At 38.9% G+C, this 22245-nt stretch overlaps 1 protein-coding gene across 1 annotated transcript; it reads right to left on the bottom strand.

The window, feature by feature from the left end:
* Positions 1 to 2064: 2064 nt before the first annotated feature.
* Positions 2065 to 21393, bottom strand: pld2 (phospholipase D2). The gene is made up of 24 exons (XM_014969198.2): positions 21047 to 21393; positions 17418 to 17578; positions 17187 to 17314; positions 16204 to 16346; positions 15958 to 16051; positions 15158 to 15223; positions 14929 to 14987; positions 14589 to 14834; positions 14341 to 14484; positions 14162 to 14245; positions 12487 to 12565; positions 12270 to 12380; positions 11978 to 12187; positions 11720 to 11867; positions 9983 to 10101; positions 9597 to 9710; positions 7537 to 7641; positions 7065 to 7153; positions 6025 to 6138; positions 5763 to 5809; positions 5392 to 5526; positions 4770 to 4923; positions 3392 to 3509; positions 2065 to 2900 (listed from the first exon to the last, which is right to left on the bottom strand). Exons 2-24 carry the CDS (start codon positions 17548 to 17550, stop codon positions 2676 to 2678), a joined length of 2865 nt encoding a protein of 954 aa, XP_014824684.2. The 5' UTR covers positions 17551 to 17578; positions 21047 to 21393; the 3' UTR covers positions 2065 to 2675.
* Between the last annotated feature and the right edge of the window lie 852 nt (positions 21394 to 22245).

The raw sequence follows: 22245 nt of genomic DNA, 5'->3' as shown, positions 1-22245 counted from the left end.
AATTGGGAAACTGAACGCACAGTTGTATTAATAAGGTCTGCATTTCTGCATCTGTACAAGGTGCTTGTTAACTAGCTTCACGTCACAGGATTGTTTCCCAGTGAACATTCCTGTGAAACAGGAATGTTCACATTATAAATAGCTATACCTTTTTATTTAAAGGTATAGTTCAGAATCATAACAATGAGGTTAGAGGTCATTAGTGAATATTTGCAGTAGATAACTCATCTTTCTTGGGTATAACTTTCAAATAAAACTGGTCACAGAAGCTGAAGCTAATAACTACTTACCAGGCTTCTATCAATCTGAAGCAACTGCAATCTAAAAAAATTGTAAATAAATAAATAATAATAATTAATAATAAAAAATAAAAAATCGTATAGTAATAAATGTGAACAAGCAATTACATTTAACATGTTTTTTTTATTGCAGGTTGAAATAAATGTGAAATCTCAAATTTCAGAGGTTTAAAAGATTACAGTGATTACAAAACAATATGAGAACAGACATCGATCCAACTTTAATTAAAAACAAGTATGAAGAAATAAGAAAAACAGCACAGCTTAGTAAAAATGGTAGTTAGGAAGACAATTTGAAAATCACATCTACCCTCAGTGTTAGTGCCTCATTTATCGTATCTACAGATCTACATATAAAATGGTTTTAAAAATGTAAGTATAGACTTTGATAATATGCAATGAAAAATATTTCTCAAGTATTACATTCATAAAATGACTTCCTAAGGCTGGTTCCTAGTTTAATACAAACGAAATGATTATAAGATCACTTGTTGGTCAGTTAAAGGCATTTCTGCTTTCCTATCACAAAGTGTAGCACTTCAAACATTTTTTTTTTCTTATGCGAAAGAACCAGTAAAAATGCCAGCTTCTACCGTGCAAAGATTCAGAGTGGGGTTTTTTTTCTTCACAGTGTGACTATTTTTGAAACCAGCAGAGTACTGTGTCTAAACACAGATGGTTTTTTTCTGGCTCCTGTGTAAAAGGAGCTTTGTGTAGAGCGAGTTCACACGAGGCATCCGTCAGTCATATTTATCACACCAGTTTGAAACCAAGACGTAGTGCACTTAACCTGGGCTTATCTGACAGCTTAGTACAATTTAACTTGAAAAACAACATGGTGTTGTTACATTAGTGAATCCTGTTTACCCCCTTTGGACACACATGCACAAAAACAAATACAATGCAGACTTTTTCACACCGTTAGGGATATAAGACGCTAATTTCTTATTTAAAAACCTGACGAGCTTCCAGTCTTAAAAGTGTGCATCTAATTAGGAACATATTTAAAGGGGAAGAACAGATTTTTCAAACATCTTTGTCATTCAGTTAATGCATGGCGCCTTGCAAAAATATTCAAATTTATGAATCAGTTCATTTTTTAAGCTAGTTGTCGGTGCACTCAGTTTTATTTAGGGATATCAGTAAAGGGGGTTCTTTCACATTTTTAGTGGCTAAACATGTTTAAACAATAAAAATGTTTTTAATTTTCATGAAAGAACCTCTATTTTGTGTAGACAAACCACATAAAATCATATTGTGTAATATCCTATGTAGAAATGTGACAAACTTCAGAGTTTATGAATATTTTTGCAAGGCGTTGTGCAGTAGGTTTTCCCCAAATTATGAAACAAAATATATATAAAAAAAAAAACAAAGTCCAGTCCAAGAGATTTGCATATTGGTCAACAAGTGATAGATCTGAGCAGTTGGGTAGAAAGAAGTGTGTCAGACACATTATGTAACTTCTCAGCTGGACCTCAACAAATGCCTCATGCCTGTGAGCAAATATAACATAAGGTAGACACACAAGATTCTTCATGGCTCCTAGACACGACACGGAAGTAGCTGCAGAATGCCAACAGAGTGTGGAATGTTGTGTGGTGGACTCCAGGCAGTCCGTTTGGATGTAACAGTAAAAAAAAAAAAGAGAAAAATTTAACAAGATTTCAACGACGCACCAGCTAAATATATTTTCTCTCTCACATTTAAATATAAAAATGACACAGAAGTAACTAGTCCCCATGTCCTCGATCAGCAATATTGCTTTCTTTTTTTTTTTTTTTCTGGCACACCATCCCAATTTAGTAAGCCATCCCTCCTATCAGCGCTCTCCTTTTCTGCCCCATCGAGCCTTTATTTCAGCTGCGATCCAGTCATCTCTTTATATCCGTCACCATAACAACCACAAATGTTCTGACAGGTTTCCTGGCACTGCAGTGAGAGGTGAAGCCTCAGAGGGAGAGAGTGAGAGCGCCGGAGAGAGAAAGAGACAGAGCCACCCACCAACAAAAAAAAATAAAAATCTTGCACCCGTAAATGTACACTATGTTCCCAGATCATGGGAGATGGTTGATTACCAGTCCAACCTCACAGCCCTCCAATGAGTCACACACATTCATTTATATGAGTTTACAATACCGTCTACCGTTGGTTCATAGAAGTTACGTGATAGGCATCATGAATAAACTGGCCAGCACAGGTTTGTCTGTTATTCTAAACTCTAAGTGATTTGAGCCAGACTAGATTTAGCATTGACCCATAAACTGTTTTAATGTGGGAGCTGGTGTTACAGTTCGTTTTGTGTGCTGGGATTTAGGTACAGGTTAGCAACGATTGTATCAGTGTTGTAGTGGCCTGATCTAGGCAGACATGTGGTTACGTCCAAAGGTCTGTAGGAGCCATCCCTTCTTTACTGTTCAGAGGAGGCTGCAGGTTTTCCTCACACAGGAATTTCAACGGAAAGTGAACCAGCAGCCCTCGGATGGCCTTCAGCTCCTCTGCCGCCTGCTCGGGGTCTGTGTCGCAGAGGCGTTCTAGAGAGCCGTAGTTCTTCAGCAGAAGCAAGTTGTGAACACTGTTACAGGGAAGGCATCTGAAAACCTGATGGATAGAACGGAAAGGTAAGAAACCCGAAACTAAGGCTGCGTTCACACTGCAGCCCTAAGTGACCCAATGCAACCTGTATCTGATAGTTTCATGACAGTCTGGTACAACAACCATGGCGGACCAGAAGATTTTGTTGTTGTTTTAATAAATAGAAGATTAAGTTATTACAGTGACACCATTAGCTCCACCATTAGCATCCATGTTTACTTCCACAAACACTGAGCTCTTCTTCTTCTTCTTCTTCTTCTTCTTTATGGCGGTTGGCAAAACACTGAGCATGCTCTCTATGTGTGACACTATTGCGCCCTCTACTGCGCATGCGGGACACTTTCAGGTCATTTGCCGTTCACACGGGAGAACACATACAAGTCGCATTTGACAAAAAAAAAAAAAAAAAGATCGGAATTAGGTCATTTCAGGCTGCAGTGTGAACGTAGCATAATGGTGGCAAACAGTAGTAATGCGTCGTTTACGTTCAATCATACCTTGTCGTAAATGATGGCGTTACGTTTTGCCGTTTCATTCCACGTGAGGAAGAAGAAGTCGTCGCTGATTGGGTCGTCAATGTTGATGCTGGGGTCTGAAGTTGCTCCAGTCAGAACCCTGTTGCAACACAGAACTTAAATGCTGTTTGGAAGTTCCACAGAGTGCATTTGAACAACACAAAGTGCTGATCAACGAAAGTTTTCAAAGCACTGTACAATGCTTTTCTTTTTTTTTCTTTTCGCAAAAGTATTTGTGAGCCTTGAACATTTTTATGTCATCTTACATTACAATAACAAACTTCTATTTTATTGGGGTTATACAGTATAATAATAATAAATTCTGAAAAATGTATTGATCTTATTTACCCCCTTTGAGATTACCCTTTATATAAACATCTTTCATTGCTTTTACAATAGCAGGTTTTATGGGGAGCATGCCTCTGCCAGCTTTACGGAGCTACATACTAATAGTCTTTCAATTTATCTTTCCAAATGAGCTTAAGCCTATGCAAAATTTCAAATCTTGGCATCGATTCTCAACTATATTTACATCTTGATTTTGACTTGAAAATTTGGAGAATGTTATAATGGGACATGTTGATCAATTAAAGTGAGAATGCTCGTTTGAACACATTTATATTCAGCAGGGATCTGAAAAGAGAGCTAAGGATTGACTGCCTTGGCCACAAGTTGAGGTTTTCCCATAATCCTTTTGGTGTGCATTATGTTACTGTACGAAGCTATACATGGTTCAGTTTCATCATTTAAATTTAATCAGTAATAGGTTAAATCCATGAAGAAACATTGGGTTTGATGCCTCCATCCATTCAGAGTTAAATAACACTGAATGGGTTCATATTTCAGTGTATTTAGGTGTGGTTTGGGGTTTTGTGGTTTGTTGTGGTCGGCTGAAAAAGTTTGCGTTTCTGCCATGCATATTGTGCTGCAGACTTTTTTGTGTGCACATTGTTTATTTATGAGGCCCTACGTGACTATGAACCCATTCCGGCGCTGAGCAGATGCTTTAAACAAACCATTGCATGGTTGGTGCATGGCCATGACTTTCTTCAGCTGAACCGAAACGAAACTAAAGTAATTCTTTTTTGACGGAAAGAGGAACAATCAAGAGTCAGCACCCAGCTCCAGCGAGAAACTGCTGATCAGGCCCAAAATCTGGGTTTTGTGATTAAGTCAGAGAATATTATTAAAGAATAATGTCTCAGCAAGATCTTGGGAAACTTATCCTTGCGTAGGTATGGATACCTTTTAGGGTTGCGCTGCAGATTAAATGTTTGACCGTTTTGTTAGTTTGACACTCCAAATAAACAGCCATGATTGATACTAGGGTGTTATCTCAGTAGCAATGTTCTGTCCCGACCTGAAGCACTCTTTGCGCAGAGCAAGCGCAAGCGGTCCTGCTTCGTATTCCTGTCCTCCCATGACGGATGGGACCCTCTCTTCATCTTCCACCAGCACTGCCAGCTCGCTGTCTCGGCTGCCCAGCATGCTGCGGTCATTGATGTTGGCTGACCCTGAAGCACACGTAGAAACAAGAGGTTCATTTAAATGACATATTTTAAAGCATTTGTTTAAAAGCAATAATACTGGTTCAATGTATTTTTTTTAGCTTTTCTTGTGTTCAGTCATGATTAATGGGTACCTTTACTAACATTTTTCTCTTTAAGGCTGGCAAATTCTAATATGCAAAGACTTTAACGATTTCAATTGAACATTAAATCTGGCACATCCTTTTTCTTTTCTTTTGGCTAACGCAGCAGTTTGCTACTTCCCTTCTCTCTGGTCCAACAAGGTGTAATAATTAAAGATTAGATATCCCAAATGCCAGAATTTAGGAGTAATTTCTTTTTTTACTTTTTGTTGGGTTTTTTTTTACCTTGAGGTATTTATGGAAAATAACGGGGATAAAAAAAAATACTAAAAACTTGCAGTTTACATAATTTCTCTAACAACTGACTGGATTCCTTGAATGAGTGTCTCACCAATTATATAGCGGCGGTCATCAGCAATGAGTGCCTTGCTGTGAACGTAGATCAGTTCTGTGACCAGCTTCTCGGAGAGCCGGGAATGCGTTCTAAGGCCACAAAATGTGATGTACTCAGTCCACTGGTCCTTCACTGGGGCACAGATCACAATCGCATTATTTACTGTAGAAAATATTACTGGGAAGATTTAGAAACAACTCAAACAGACACCAGAGCTTCTTACAAATTTTAAATAAAAGTAAAAAATCAAGAAAAATGTGCAGAGACAAGTGAAGGAACAGAAAGACAAACAAAAGAGATTTTTAGCAGGAGGTGAGTGGATGGATTTTTAAATGATAAACAAAACAGATGAGCAATCAAAAACTTACCCTCTCTGAGCCTTGACAGAATCGAGTGATCTCCGCGGCACATAGTCCTTTCCCAAACAAACATGATAAATATAATTCAGCATTTTTGGGTTAGTGAGATAAATAGATATGTACAGATATACGTTGAATAACTTTATCATGAAAGAAAATATGTCTCAATGTCTCTCAGTGCTGATCCACAGGATGTGAAAAGTGCATTTCCTGTGCTATTTCTGTGCTGTGGGCTGAGAGCAGAATGATAATGCGAGGAGAAGGATCTCACCTGTAAGTGAAGTGCATAATGGCTTGAATTGCATTTCCACCTCCAGTGGTAATGTCTCCCTCAAAGCCAGGAAGCAAAGGAATCACCACAAACACCCTGTACGTCTTCTGCTCTCTGCAGGGGAAAAACAATGGCTGATTGGTTCCAGTTTTACAGATTGAACTTTAAAGGTACTAACATACAGTGGTATGTGTTTTTTTTCTTTTTAAAGTGTGCAAACGGGGAAAAAAACACTGCTTGAATGCATTTGGGCCGATTGCAAGAGGTGAAAAGATCAATCAGGGGGATACAGAAAAAAGGGAGACAAATGAGTGACTTTGACAGATTTTGACATAGATCCTGAAGCATTCAACTTGAATTTGAGTTTAAATGGATTTAATTATACGTATTTGACACACAGTATTATTATAATGGCTATGATGCATTCTGACATGAACTGTGACGCTATTTGATGCTAGCAATGGTCTTCCTCAGAACTTTGTGCCACTCTTCGGGTTTCATTGTTGTTTTAATTTAAATAAAACCTGCAGGTCTCATATAAAGAGACCTGCAGGTTTCATATAAGCACATAAACAGCCACATAAACCGTTTTTAAAAGTGGAATTTGATTTTTTTAAAAATGTAAAAGGGATGTATTCAAAAGAACTCTAAAAACTGCCTTATTTCTTATGAGATGTGACCAGCGGCTTGAACACAAGGAACTGGTTTAGCAGGTAGAGTTAGTCTTGAATAAATAATGTTTAAAATCAAATTGCAAGGCAAACAGAAAAAAAAAACTTGCATTAACTTGTTCTATAGAACTACATCTGAACGGACTGACTGGCTAGTACCTTTTATATATCTTCATAAGGGCAAAAAAAATATTTGATTACTTCAGTGAGAAGCTGAATAATTGATAAACAAAACTCTTACATCAAATCTTCCACTAGCTGGAGCACAAGTTTAATTAACCTAAACTTTTACAAACTGGCTCTACATAAATGTGCCAATAAAACATGAATAAATCATAGTTTACATCTGTCTTGTCAGAGAAATCCCACCTGTGTGCTCGCAGGATTCGATCTACGATTGCATCCCCGATTTTATTTTGGACGACCTTGTCCTCCGCACAGCTGATGAAGAACTGGTTCTAAGGGCAGAGAAAAGGCAGATGGTGACTCAGTATGAGGCGAGGGCAAAAGCAGACAGGAATCTGGCAAGGAGCATCCACGAAAGCTCAATTAGGCACCAAATCTGTCAGAGAAGTGAAATAAATGTGTTTTAGACACATATCTCATAAAGCACCCTATTTGTAACTCCACAAATAAAAATGATGATAATTTATGTGTGATCACCTTGAAGAAAAGCAGCGTCAACAATGTCAAATAAAAATTGTACAAAAAATAAAACTGAAGCAAGGCCAGGTTTACGGTGTCCGAAATGAAACTACTTAGAGATGCAATGATTTTGAAATGTGAAATTTGCCAATGCTGCCAATATGCAGGAACAAATAAATACGTTCTGCTGTTTTACCTCAATGTAGATGTAGTGCTCGCTGTTCTCGATGGTGTGTATGTAGGCCTGAAGGATCGAGTTCTCACAGCTTCCGGTTGACCAGCGTTCGGAAGAGCGCAGCACCTAAGGAAATAACACACACAAATTCCCAGAGTTCTCGATTCTTCCAGGACAATTTATCAAGTATGAGGACAACGGGCCATAGTGAATGTCATTGATATATAAAACATGCAAAAAACAGAGCGGTAGGGAAGGAAATGTTCAGAATAAAACTCATACTTTTACTTTGGTTTACTACAAAAGCAGACGAACACTTCCAATAGACGAAATGTTTTGTTTTTGCAAATGAAGCGAACCTAAATCTAACAAAGATAATCCAAATATTACTTCCACTAATTTTAAGGATGCTTGGCTGGCGGAGCGAACAGCGGCGCACCTGCGCCAGCGGCAACATCAAATGTAACCAGAGAGCCGTGAAACCTGACTAATGCAGCCACAATAGCAAGCAGGAAAACAACATAATGGGGCCACAAGGGCTCCAGTTACAGACCACCGCCCACGCTGGAATAAAAGAACGTAAGCACATCAGCAGCTAATGCTTTTTGAATGTATATGCCCAATGCTCAGTGTTTGAACAATTTTAAACAAGCCATTTAATACAGCAGGTCTGAGCCAGTCAGCCTGCTTCCACACTAATGTTGTCATGACTTCTTTGCACTTCTAGCATTATTGTTAATTTGGAAAGGTCCAATCCTGTTCTCCTATCTGAAACCCAGCTTTAAAGATTCCTGTTGGAAATAAGATGCTTCTATTCTCTGTCCCACTCTTCGATAGTGTTTTCTCTGGCTTTGCAAACAAGTACAAAAATGCTGAAAGTAATTTCGCTCTACAGGCTTTACTTTTGTTCCACCATCTGCCGCAGCGTAAGAAGCGTGAACACTGCAACGCTGTGTTTCAGAAGCCAGAACAGTGTCTCTTTGTTGCAAGGTTATCCGTCTGATTTCCTGTGTAAATCTAATCTGGAGACAATGTCAGGAGGGACATTCAAGCTCAGTTTCAACGGCCTGTCTCACATCACACGAACATCGCCAGCCTTCCTAAATTATAATATGTTACACCGTTTACATCCACTGTAATCCGGTATCGCTTTCTGGCATTCAGGGACAGATTCTACTCTACCTTCTGAAGGATTTTTCTCTGTTGTATTGGACCAAGAGAGTCTGGTTTATGTCAGGCCCATCTTTGGTGCTGTCACTGAGGCATTTGTTTCACTACTATCATTCTGAATGAGAGATGCAATCCACAACTAAATTCAGAGATTTTCTAGGACATGACAACAGAGCAGTCTTTATTTAGTTTACTCAATGTTTGCATAAAAGCTGTGAAATCACCAGCCCTGATTGGTGGTCTGAAAATCTTTTTCACGTCACTGACCTGATTATATTTAAGTGCTTATAAGTCGTACAGGCCACAACGTTGGTGGCAAACGTGTTACTTTGGAAACAACTCTCCTAGTTAGCCTTTCTTGATATGAATGAGGTATTTAAAACCGAAGTCAGGGGAGGAGCAGAGGTATTTTAAGCTGTTTAAAAGGAAACTAGATTTTCTTTGAAGGTAGCTCAACTTTATTCAGACTGTAGCAACAGAGAGCAAGACTTCAGCAGGTGTTCATTCCTTGAGATTGCTGCAGTTTTGGTAAATTCATATATACTTTATTTGGTATGACAAGAAGCCATCTTCCATTGAATGTCAATTCAAACATGTTTTCAGGACGTTTTATTGAACAGTCAAAGCAGCAAAAACAACAAAGTGAAACGGCTCACTAAGCTACTCTGTGGGGACTGATTGTTCATTAAGGGACCCAAAGCCTGGGCCCCATAAGGAGCAGTTAGGATTTAGGTTTAGGACTAAGGTGTGACTTGAGTTTAGGTTAGATTTAGGGTTAGGCATGTAGGTTTAGGATTAGTCTATAGAAATGAATGAAAAATGTATGGAAGTCAATGCAAAGTTCCTGTGAAAATAGAAAGACATACAGGGTGTGCATGTGTGTGTGCATGTGCGTGTGTGTAATCAACTACCTGAACTTTGGCTTTCTGGGATCCAGGAACAATAAATGGCAACAAGTCTGCCTCAGTGTGAGACTTGGGGAGAAGGTAGGGGTAGAAGTTATCCTTGTACTTGACCTTGAAGATCTGAGGAAGACATAAAACTTGAATGCATGGATTCAAAATCAGAGAAGAATTACACAGTAAAGTTTACTTCCAAAATACTTTTGCTCTTTTTATCTAACCCCTCTCCCCCCAAAACATACTTTAGCAGTGAAAGTCCAGTCATAACATGACTGAAATCCCCTAAAGCATCTGTTATATGCCCTCCCTCTTAAATATCTGTAATAGTAGGAATTTTGCACCTCAACATGTTCATAAAACTCAAAATGTTAATAATATAAGGATTAAAGCCTTACCTTAGTAAAGTTCCAGCGCTGGATGAAGTGCCTGGCAACATCCCTGGCAGCTTTGCCATGCACAGCTGTAGCCAGGTCACGCCAAGGCATGCGAGGAACTTTAGTGCGGTCAATGTTGTCTGAAAAAAAAAAGAAAAAATTATATTAATCTCATCCGCTAGCTCAAATGCGCTTTGTACACCAGAATCCTCATGTTCTGACATGCAACTGGTTTGGGTTTGAGTGTTAGAGCAGCAGCATGTGACTTTTATTAGAAAAAAAAAAGTGTTTTACATATTTGTAAAAACTGTCACCATGTTGTGACTGTATGAGACAGAAAATCTGTGGAAAAGAAATCAAGCTTCTCTGCCTTCTCCCTACGGACCTGCTGTCATCTGAACAAATACACTGTTCCATCAGAAACAACCAATCAGAGCCAGGAGGAGGGTCTTAGTGCTGTGAATCATTCCTGTGTATGTGCTCTCTCATCTTCCCCCATTCTCTCTGCTATGCTACAGCTGGTTCACCACAACAGAAGCTGCCATGAACACTCAGGCTAGTTAGCATGGCCACTGATCTGATTTCCTGGATGGCAAGTTGTTTCTCTGCCATTAGCACATTTAGCAGTGCATACACAAGGTTTATCGACAGCGCTAAGACACTCCTCCTGGCTCTGGCTGGTTGTTTTTGACCAGGAGCGGAGCGTCTACTTGTTCAGATGGCAGCAGTAGCTCTGAGAGGAGGTGGAGGAGCTCAATCCTTTCACAAATTATCTGTCTCATTTTACACTATCACAAATATGACAAACATATTTTTGTAAAAGTTACATACTGTAGCTTTAAGGAACTAAAACTCTACACGCTCATGTGTGACGCTGTCTTCTAGGAACTGCGATTGCTTCTCCTTCTTCTTGTTTAATGGCTGCTTAATGTAGCATCACCGCCATCAACTGGTAAGTAGCATAAACCAAATGTCGCCCAAAGAGACCCCTCAAATCCTCCCATACAAATCGCTCCCTCTTAAAAAAATAGAATAAGACCTGGTAGCTTTTACTTCCCGAGTCTTCCTGTAAAATATCAGTGAGGTCTAGTTTGATCGGTTGATAACACGAAACAAAATAAGACACATACACACAAGGAAAAGCAAATATTCCACCAAGTAATCAGTGGATAGAAATGAACTGATAATTGGATCTAGACTGGATTAAGGAAAGTGTGTCATGATGATGTACCCTATGCAAAAACGAACTAATTGCCAAACAGCCTCAACATGTTTGATTGCACCTTGTTTACATCTTCATCATTATTGTGATTCGTCACAGTTTCTCGCCATGCTGGTCGTTTTACTGAGCCACCTATTGATTTTAATGTCGTCGCTCACATGTCAGCAATTCATGGCGAAACGACCAACCTGAAATGGAGAGTAACGAACAATCCAAACAGGACAGAGGAGCACAGTTCAGCTCTATACATTTATAGGAGAATGTCTCTCCTTTGTGTCTCTCTTTCTGGTACCTTCCTGTGCTTTCAGTTGTCTACCTGTCAGGTGTAAGGTGCTTTAACAAAGTTTTAACTCAACAGGGTGTCTGCAATGTAATTTCTTTACCATTATTAATTTATTTTTCAGTTGACATATACAGAATCTGATACATTAACAGTGGAAAAGGTGTCTTGTTCCTACATCACAAGAGAATTTAATAAATTGAGTAAACGTTTTTAGCTCTAACCTTCCATATATGCTGAAAGAGGTTTTCAGTACCTTCAAAAGGCCTGTCCAGCAGGGTCCAGTCTTTCTTGATGAAGTTGCTGTAGTCCTTGCCAAGCCACAGTTTAGTGTTACCAGCCAGGTTTGTGTGATCCTGTTTTGTTTGGTTACCTGCATTCTTGCCATCAGCCACACCATTGTCCTGTTTAACGGAGTCACTATTTTAGGACTCTGCCTACGCACTAATACACAAATTACGGTTAACAAATGCACGTCACACCAATTAACAGCCCCAACAGGGCACATGCTTACAGTTACATCTTTGTTTGGATGTTCCCCCGTTCCCCCGTTCAGCATCTCCGCCTGACCCAGGTCGGCCAGCCGATACTCTCTGTCGTCCCATCTCCCAAACGCCAGGTCGAGTCCCCCAACAAACGCCACCGTCTGGTCGATGGCAACCATCTTCTCATGGTGAGCCCACAAGACCACCGTAGATGAAACGTGGTCTGGATGTCGCATCACCTGACGGATTACAGGAGATCTAACTGTTTAGTCGAGCACAGCAAACAAATGCAAAGCAGTTTAACCCCAGAAGACCACAGACCTTGATGTTTGGGTGCATGTTCATCAGAGTCCGCTTGCTGTAGTCGCTATTGATACCAAGTGCCATCTCCACCTCCTTGTAAAGCAGGACACAAACCTTGACTCCTTTTTCCTACAGATAAAAGAGGTGATATGGTTTTGAAACAAAAACATCTGAGTTTAAAATAAAAAACAAAAAAAACAATTTAGTGTTTCATTAAAAGAGAACGAATCCCTACTGCTTTCCGTTTCAGTATCTCATCCAGTCTCCAGCGGTTGTCAGTGGCAGGTCTCTTTAGGAAAATTTCCGGGCTCAGCCTGATAAGAGATTAAGAATCGGAAAAATCATTCTATATGCTAATGACCTTGGAAATGTAACTTTTATAATACAGTGCCTTCCAAAAGCACTTTGAACTTTTCTTCTTTTTATCATGTGACAACTGAAAACCTTAAGGTATTCTACTGGACATTTTTAAGTGGAAAACCACACGAGGCTGTGCTTAGCTGCAAAGTAAAAGACAGGATTCTAGTTTTGTATATTAAAAATAATAATAACAAAAAGTGCGGTGTCAGTACAGAGCTACGCTGATGTTATGGCAACAGGGTAGCCATAACATCAGCAGATTCTGCCGTCCTTCTGCTGGCTCAACAGGAAGTAACACTTTCAAAATAAAAACCTGAATTTCACAATAAAGCTAACCTAATCTGACATTAACCTTACTGAGAATGACAAAATATATGATCTTATTATTCCTTACTTATGACTCCAATACCTGAGTCAGTATCTTTGTGGAACCACATTTTGATGCTGAACTGCAGCTACGAGCATATAGGGGTATGTTGGTACCAGTGTTTCACATCCAAAGAACTTTCTCTGTTGATTTTCAACATTTCATAACCTCACTCAAGCACTTAAAGTTTCAGCTGTTGTCTCAGATTTAGAAATAGATCTAGGTTTACACTTTGACTTAATCACTGTTACACATGATTTTAATCTAAACCATCTTAGGAAGGTGAACTTCTGCACCAGGCTCAAGTCTTTTACAGCCTCTAGGAGGTTTTGTCTCTGAACTGGCCTGTTTTGAGCTCCATCTATCACTCCAACACATTCCCTGTTCCTGCCACTTGCATGTTTCACCCTAGAGAGAGTTTGTTCAGAGTAGTGAGCAGTGTTAGTTTTATTCTTATATGACTCAAGGACCTTCTTACATGGCAAGTGGCAAACTGTCAGCAAAACCTCTAATGGTTTTCTTTCATCAATAGGTTTCTTCTCTGAACTCTATTACAAAAATGTCTGATTTATGGCAAAACTAATAGCTGTCTTGTCAACAGAATTTTCCACCCGAGTTGTAAATATTTGCATCTCCTACATTTATTCTGTCATTTTAGATGGATGGTTATAGGTCACATGGGTGCCTCTTTAAATAATACTCTCCCTCAGCTTAGGGTGGAGGTGTCAATAAGTTAGCAGTTGCTTCGTATTTCTCATTTTTATGACGACAGATTCTCCACCTGCTTTTTCATGCTGCTTGTTTGTGTTTTGCTGGGGCTACACACACTGATGCCAAAGGGCAATTTATCCTAATCAATACCTTAACAGTGGGGAAATATCAAAGTCCATGGAGTGAACAGGGACGGCATGCAGAAAGAGCCCTGGTCAAGACTATGTTTACTAACCAGCAATGCAATTAACTTTACTTAGAGGTATCAGGGTATAGAGGAAAGATTTTTGCTTTATCACATAAAATATATTAAAAAAAAACATCTATCTCTTTCTGTCCTCTTCACAGCTATGCACTATGTTGGGTTAGTCCACAACACCAAATCCCAATAAAACAAAAGAAAGTTTGTGGTTTTAAAATTGGTAAATTTTGCACAGATTGATGGAGTACATAAGTGTGTTTATTCTCTTACCACCAATCTGTGATGAAAATCTCCTGCTTTGCTTCTTCAAGGGCATCAGCCAGGTCTGCAAAGTAATCTTTCCCATTCACATACCTTAAATGAAAGCCAATGAACTATAATAAATAACTGAAAGGAACGACTGAAATTGACTGCGAGTGTTAGAGTCATGTGTGGATCAGGGATCTGACCATTTAGTAAGAGTGTCTTCTCGCGGTGGAGCAAAGCCTTGGAAGCGGTGGACTTTCAGAAAGTCACAGGACTGAGCCAGCTGGTTGATTTCATGAGTCCACCACTGGCTTTGTCTGTAGCTTCTGCACTTGATGATCAAATCCCTGGTTTAAAAAAAAACAAATAAAAGAAAAAACAGAAGTGAAGTAAAATGTGCAAATATACGATAAGATCTAGACATAATTTAAAAAAAGAAAAGCACACATACCGTGTGAAGTTCTTAATGCAGACTCCGTACTCTGTTCCAGTTTCGGCACTACCCACTTTCACCTCAAATTCGGGATCAAAAAGCAGCACGAAGTTGATTTCACTGTTGTCTCGGCTCATATACAAAAGGAAGGAGTCTTTGACCACCAGCCATCGGTGCGACCAGCTAAAACACACCCGATGGTGGCCGATGCAGTTCAGACCCAGAACACGATGACCACCCGACCTCTTAATGATCGGTCCCTCCCTGAAACAAATCCACATGCACATCACAATAAGCCTTAATCGTCCAGTCATCTCCCCAAGAGTCTCTGTTTCATTCAAACATTTCCTTTACTTACAGGCCTTTTGGTCCCAGCTCAGTGACAAAGGAGAGGGCACCGACGGAGAGGAACTCAAGCTGAAAAAGACAAAAGGAATGTAATCATGAAACGTGACTGTAGACGGTGTAACGTCCACTGAATACATCAGAAAAAAAGATGCTTTGGCACGGCAATGGGGCGACCCGTTTTCCTGACAATCGTCAAATAAAGTCTACTAGAGCCGACAAAAGATGTTTTAGAAATTTACCATGCTGCGATCATTTCTACAGAATCCGTTCTCCAGCAGATCGTTCAGGTACTCTTCAAGGTATTTCTGCGTTGAAAAGGGAGTTAGTGAAATACCAGCTGACATTTGATCAGATTATTTCCCCCACAAGAATATTTCTTTCTGTAAGAACGTATGAGAACGACATCACCTTACAATACGTAGCCAATTTAAATCTTTGTTTATATTTTGTCATGTTACGACCACCATCCTCAGTGAAATTATATTTAAATTTTATGTTCGAACTACACAAAATTCTTCGGTGAAAAGAAAAGAAAGCACAGTTTTCCTGTTTTTGATTCAGTCCCGTTTTCTCTCGTATGTTTAAAAATGAAATCCAGTGCAGCCTGTTGTCTTCATAATTGACTTTATCAAAACAGTATCAACTTGTGTGTCATCTAATCTCAGCACAAATCCAATGAATATCTGTCTTTGAGTTTAAAACTCAAAATATAAGTAAAATTATGGTTAATTTAACCATAATAAATTAGAGGAAGGGCTTAAATACCTTAAAAAAATATTTTTAAGGTATTTATTAAGCCTTGTTTGGAGGATCAAGCAAGTTTTGCAGCTCTAGAAAAATTGTATTTGGATGGAACAAAGGAAAAAATGGCTTACTGACCCCCGGTCTATGTAATCGCTACAAAAATACTGAAGCTTGTGGATGTAACAAGGCAAAAATGTGACTAAAATAATCGTTTTATAGGTTTGTTTGTTTGTTTTTTTTGCAAGGGACTAAAGTTAAATCAAGAAGCCTTTAGAGGATCCTGACTGCTGGATACCGTTTTGCTTGAGGCTCCTCTGGCGCGTTCTGTCCCATGTAGGCTGGGCATTTCCTCTGACATTAACCTCAGCTGCTGCCTTTCCTTCTCAGGCCTTTGAAAAAAAACAAAACAGAGTTTGAATATTCAAACGAATCTGTGCTTGAGAGATGCAATATTAAAATCTCAAAGCAGTACATCACTCAGACTTCAAACACACGTCCCCCTGAGTAAGAGGCTGATTTGCATGTCAGTCGAGACACCGACCTTCTAGTGGGCATAAAGTGAAGCATCATCTTGTGTTTGTAAAGGTCTCGGTGAAGCTCCTGAAAGTGCTTGTACTTCCGCTTTACTACCCAGTGAAAGGGTCCATGAGTTAACTTCACCGTGTACAGGTTTCGTATACGCACCTGGGGGCAGATTATTCAAATTACGTAAACCAGATTAATTAGCCATGAAATAACAAACATTAAATACCAAAGAAGGGACCAAAAAAGAGAGAACATTAATGTTTGTGTCCATAAAAATGTATAAATTTGTAGTACATTGTTTAGCATTTCTGATCTGCCTTTTTATAAGAGCTTAAACTGTTAGCTGCTGTTTACACTTCAACATGTAAACAAAACATACAATGCATAATTCTCTCATAGTAAAATCATGCGCATTTATTTAACACACCATGTCTTATAGAGCTTAGAAAACTTTCAAGCGACTAATAACACAATAAATTTGTGTTATCAAAGCATTTTTAAACCAAATCTGTCTAACAGCCAAAGCTTAGTTAAAATCAGGACATTAGCAGGGCAGTGATCTCCAACACAGCCACAAATCAACAACAAAATGGCTCAGAAAGTACAGAACACACTGAAATGGTCCAGTCAAAGTTCAAACCCCTTCGGTGCAGGAGAGCAAAATTCTTATGCAGAAAGTAAGGTTTGCATTACTTCAATAAACTGAAGTATTGTCAGTTTGGTTTTTTTTTATTAGACAGAGCTTTTCCATTTTGGATACATAATTTCTTATAAGAACCATATGCTTTTGTATCATATGAATGTACTTTTAAATAACATACAACATTCAAAAGATATTTTTATTCCAAGGTCTTCCCTGCACCATGTTTCTATCACCTTACATCTAAGGGTGATGTTAAAAATAAATGTTTATGCTTCCTTTTTGTTCGTGCTGCATTTTACCAAAGAAAATATTCATGAGCTGGATACAAAAAAATATATTTATATTATTATATTTACCTTTGATCGACTGGTGTGTTTCTCTGTGTTGTCCACATTGCATGTAATAGGAGTACCAGGCATTAAGTAAGGTAGATCCATTTCTTTAATTTCAGGCAGACGATGAATTACTGTAAAAGGACGGCCCTCTGGGATACAGATAATTGGAAGAAAAACGTTACTAAAAGGGTTGCCATCAAGCAACAAGCCAGCTTATACATTAGATCTTATTTCAGGAAAATGTTTCCTTACCGGTGGTTTTTAGGAGGCTGTCTAGTTCATCTAGTTTCAGGTCATAGCGGTCGTGCGAGAAGCGCCTCTTGTTGAGGCGCGGTACAGCTGAGCTCACAGCTGCAGGCTCGATCTCATCATCTGGACCGGACATGGCGCTATCGTAGAAAGGTCAAGCTCCCCTACGAGAAAGAAAGTAAATATTATCCAAAAAATTTGACATTACAGATGAAAAAGAAAGACCAAAACAAGATCAGACTCTTTGTGCTGGTTAAATCTTGGAGGTCAAAGTTTCTGGTATTAAATACAGCAAATTTGTAATAAAATTGATGTCAGTTTTGATCAAAAGAATAAAAATAGTCATAGTAAAGCTATGCAAAAAGTTGAAATGTAACCACAGATTTCCAAACTATATGGAAAAAAATACAGTGCAGCCTCTCCCAAACCTGTTGCTAAGCATCACCTTAAAACAATCAGTTTTCTTGTAGCCATTATCAACAGACATCTTGTCTTTTTGAACGACATGTTCTCTTATCTTTCTCGTCTTGCAGAGTTTCCAAAAGCAAGTGGATGACCGTGCCGTGTAGTGTTTGCACTCCTCGGGCAAAGGAAGTCGTATTTTCCGCAAAACTGACTAAATAAAATGAAAAACACAGATTGTATTTTTCTGTTTTCAGGCTGAAATTATGCTACTGCCATAATGAAAAAAAAAACAACAACACAGTTTTCACTCTCAGAAACTGTGAGGTCCTTAGGCTGGCAATTTCTGAGGCCTGGCTCATATCACAATTTGGAGGCTTCGCTAGCTGTTTATGTTCCCCCTTAGGCAACGATCAGACCCGTGCCACAAGATTTCCAAGCAAGCACAGAATTAACACTCTGTGTCGCCAAAAAAGATGCAACACAGCCGAGGGACTCAGTGGCAATGTCTGAGTAATTGGGTTAATAATCTGCAAACAGGATCACAAAGCGCATATAATCACAGAAGAAGGACACAAGCAATAAGTGAAAGTAAAAATAACTCAAGAAAAACAAAACAAATCTGTATCATGATAACTGAAATGGGAGGAACTTAATTTTGAAAGTCAAAAACGTGAAGATCTTCATACGTCTACCTAGTGAGCAACAATACAACATCTGAGACATGAGAGACACAGCTACCAGTAAGAAAATAAGGGAGTGTGTGGGGCCTGGTATGTGGTGTGTGGGTAGATGTCTTTGAATGGCTGTTTCCTGGGAAACAGGACAACTGGAAAGGCGGGTGTGTGCATCCGTGTGTGTGTGTGTGTGTGTGTGTGTGTGTGTGTGTGTGTGTATCCGAGACAATAAAAGAGGTACTGAGAATTGTGGTTGAGATATAGCAGAATCGTATGTGCAGTAAATCCAAACACTCATCCAGGAAATGTGTGATTATGTCACAGCTCTTCCATGTGAAACGAGGTTAAATGTTACATGTGAGAGAAAACAAACACACAAGAGGCTGGATGGCAGACAGGAAGTGACATTGGGAACACCATCTGCGATTGTGTGAAGCGTTTACAAGATCTGAAGAGCTACAACATGAACAGATCAGATTTTTTTTTTTTTTTTCAAATGATCACTTCCACTTTTGTGTAAGACAATCACAAGACCCTCATGTCACCCAGCTGACGCAGCAGTCTGACCCGGACCCGAGGAGCCTCTGACCACCACCAGCAGGCAGGGCAGGTGAAATGTCTTGCACAAGAACACCAACGATTGAGACAAACGGAGCGAGGGTTCGAAGCTGCAACCCAGCGGCTACAAGACAAACTCCTAACACCGTCAACCCCAATGTCAAACCAAAGATGGATAAAAAAAGAAACAGAAAAAGTGTCTGTTTAACCACCTGGAAGCACAATGTTGAGGCAGCATTACTCTATTTAAACTACATTGCCACATTTTTGTAATTCTCCAGTTTCTTCAGAGGCATCATGGACCTCTTGGCTGTTTTCTGATTAACGCTGTGCTCGCCTCACCCGTCTCTTTAGTTGGACGACCGTCTCATGGCAGGTTTCCAGTTGTGTCAGCACTGAGAGACGCTGAAGGCTAACCTTGAATAATGATGTTTGTTCACTAACAAACACAGATTGTATTTTATTTACTGATCTCAGAGTAAAGACGGATGAATACATGCCACACTTTTAAGATTTCTGATTGTAAATCGTTTTACAAAAATATATATCCTTTTTTTATTACAACTTTATAGTTTTGTACTACTGTGTGATTGTTGAGCACATGGAATATTGATAAAATACATAAAGATTTGTGATTGTGATAATATGGAAAAGTTCCAGCAGGGTACTGTGTTGCCTTCTGGTAAAAACATTACGTTTTTGGTCAAGAAAGTTAACAATAAATATGATTATTTATTGTTAATAATAGTGCATAAAGGTCGCTGGTTCAGCCCTAAACAGTGAGAGTGAGCTTTATCATCATCAAACACACTTATAACGATCTTGTCTGTTCAGTTTGTTTTTTTTTCCCGATCAGTCTCTAGAGGGAATTTCACAGGTTAAGAAACAGAAACAGAATGCCAGGTCTGATTGTTCTGCATGCTTGTTGAAATATTTATCTTCATAAAATCAGAACAGATAACCTCGATAATTCAGATGAATGAACTTTTAAGCTGAAAAACGAAGCAACACGTTGACATTTTAACATATTGACCTTTCTGATCCATAAAAAAAAGCAGAAAATCTGGTTTCTACCACCAACCAATGCAAAGGCTGGTATGTCTTGCAACATAAAAACTGGGTGTGGTCACAGGTGAAACTGTAAACACAGGACTCAAGACTCAATCAGGTTTCTCAGCTTGATGGTTAATTTTGAAATAAAGCTTTAGACACATACAAGATTATATTTTGTTGCATGGTTCATCTTCCAATCAAACATTTCAAACATACATGTTATCTGCTGTGCTGGAATATTTTAAGGGAATAATGGCAGTTTTGTACTTTTAAGCCTGGACTTTTCTATCAGTAAATGGAGGAAAATAAATGCCACCTAGTGGGGAAGCTAATAAGCATTTCTCATAAATTCCTTGACTAAAATAATGCAGTCAGATCCTACCAGGAAGCAGTTTTAAATACACTTTGCCATATATATATATATTTTATTATATATTATTATTATTATTATATATATATTGTAACGTGTGTCCCTGTAACTTTAAAACATCACAAAAGCATTTAGGGGAAAAAACCTTTTCGTTTCTGACAAGAAGTGATTACAAGTGATTGAAGTTTTGATTAAGTTTTGGAATCCGTCAGAGAGTTTGGTAAAGTGCATACAAATCTGCTTGAACGATTAAAAAAGCAGAATAAAATTAGCTGAGAGCGATTTATGCGTTCATATCAAGGTTATTCTGGCACTGAAAGGATGTGATCTAAGTTTCTCTCGTCTCCACCCATCCCTCGGCTTGTTACCACGTCTGAGTCCGCCATAAACTTCACATCCGTCTTCAAAAACGCGTAAAAATAATGTCACGGCTTTGAACAGACAAGCACTGTATTTAGAAAACTATTTTGCTGTCATACCCCTGGGTGTAAAAATCTGCTGTTAGACTTATCGTCACGTCTCTGCGACAACGTAACGAAGCGAATTATGGCGATGCCTAAAAATATACTCACTCGTGTTTAATTACAGCCGCAGCCCAGTCCACATCCACACTCCAAACATTTGTGTCAAAATCTGCGCATTCGCACCATTATATCATCGTTTTCCAACCAGTGTGAAAATGTCACCCTGTAGCTGAGGTGATGCACTCGCTTAGTCCCTCCCATTGGCCGAACATGGGACAGCATGAAGGGGTGGAAATGTGATGAGAGCCCTCTGTGTAAATCTTTAAAGAGCCGGTTTAGGATGGGCTTTTCTGCTTGTTCACTAAAATAAAGCCAGTGCTGTTAGAGATCAGTTACTCGGGATGTTTGGTATTCTTGTAAGTAGAAACAAAATAGGAATGGGGGAGATTCACTTTCCTCCCGCGAGAATATTATGCTCATATATTACAGAGAGCAAGTCTAGGCCCGCCCGCTAACATGAGAAACACATGCAAGAATGTGTAGTAGCGCACATACTAGTGCGACGACGTCAGACGAAAGAGCACGTGACTTCCGGTACGGGCTCTTTCAAAATTAAGTTCAAAACGTACATATAGTTTGTTTTTTTCACAATGATTCAACTGCAGTTCAGAACAAATGGCATCTTAAGGCAAACGTCATACAGAATTACATAATCAGATCAGATCAATCCGATTATAGAGGCAGATTGAAGGAAAGAGTAATTTATCCTCACTTTTCATAAGCTGAAGTGTATGGGTTTTTTTTGTTTCCTGAAAAACAGTTACAGCCTTGTAGTAGCAAATACTTCACGGTCCCATTGTGAAGGTTTTCCTGTCGTCAAGAGAAAGAATGTTCCTAATTTTAATGGTATTGTACAGGCAAAAGTGGGCATCTAAATTGGTTTAATATGGGATTTTAAGGGCATGTCATGGTAAAATATGACTCAGAGATTCCTTAATGTCACATAACGTCTTAAATTAAATAATTTCTCTTTAAAATATTAATATCCAGATTATCTAATTGGGTTCTAAATTAGCATAATTAGTATTTTTAGTAACCTTCTTTCAGTTCAGACTAAAAGTATTTTAATGAGGTTTTGCTCATAAGCTAAACATGTCAATTTTTTGGGGGAAATTTAAAGTAAATTCTGAAAAATTTTCACAATACAGAAAGATAATGTTAATTAGCAGTAGATAAGGTCAACTTTGCTGTTAAAGGTGCAAACCAAAAACTTGGGATTAGAATGAGTTTACATTTTAGTGTCTCGC

Source organism: Poecilia mexicana, unplaced genomic scaffold (genome assembly GCF_051168715.1).
Source record: "Poecilia mexicana isolate PSO_F unplaced genomic scaffold, ASM5116871v1 scaffold_14, whole genome shotgun sequence".
NCBI classification, from domain to species: Eukaryota; Metazoa; Chordata; class Actinopteri; order Cyprinodontiformes; family Poeciliidae; genus Poecilia; species Poecilia mexicana.
Note: the sequence above shows the minus strand (reverse complement) of the source record. Positions and strands in the feature narration are given on the sequence as shown.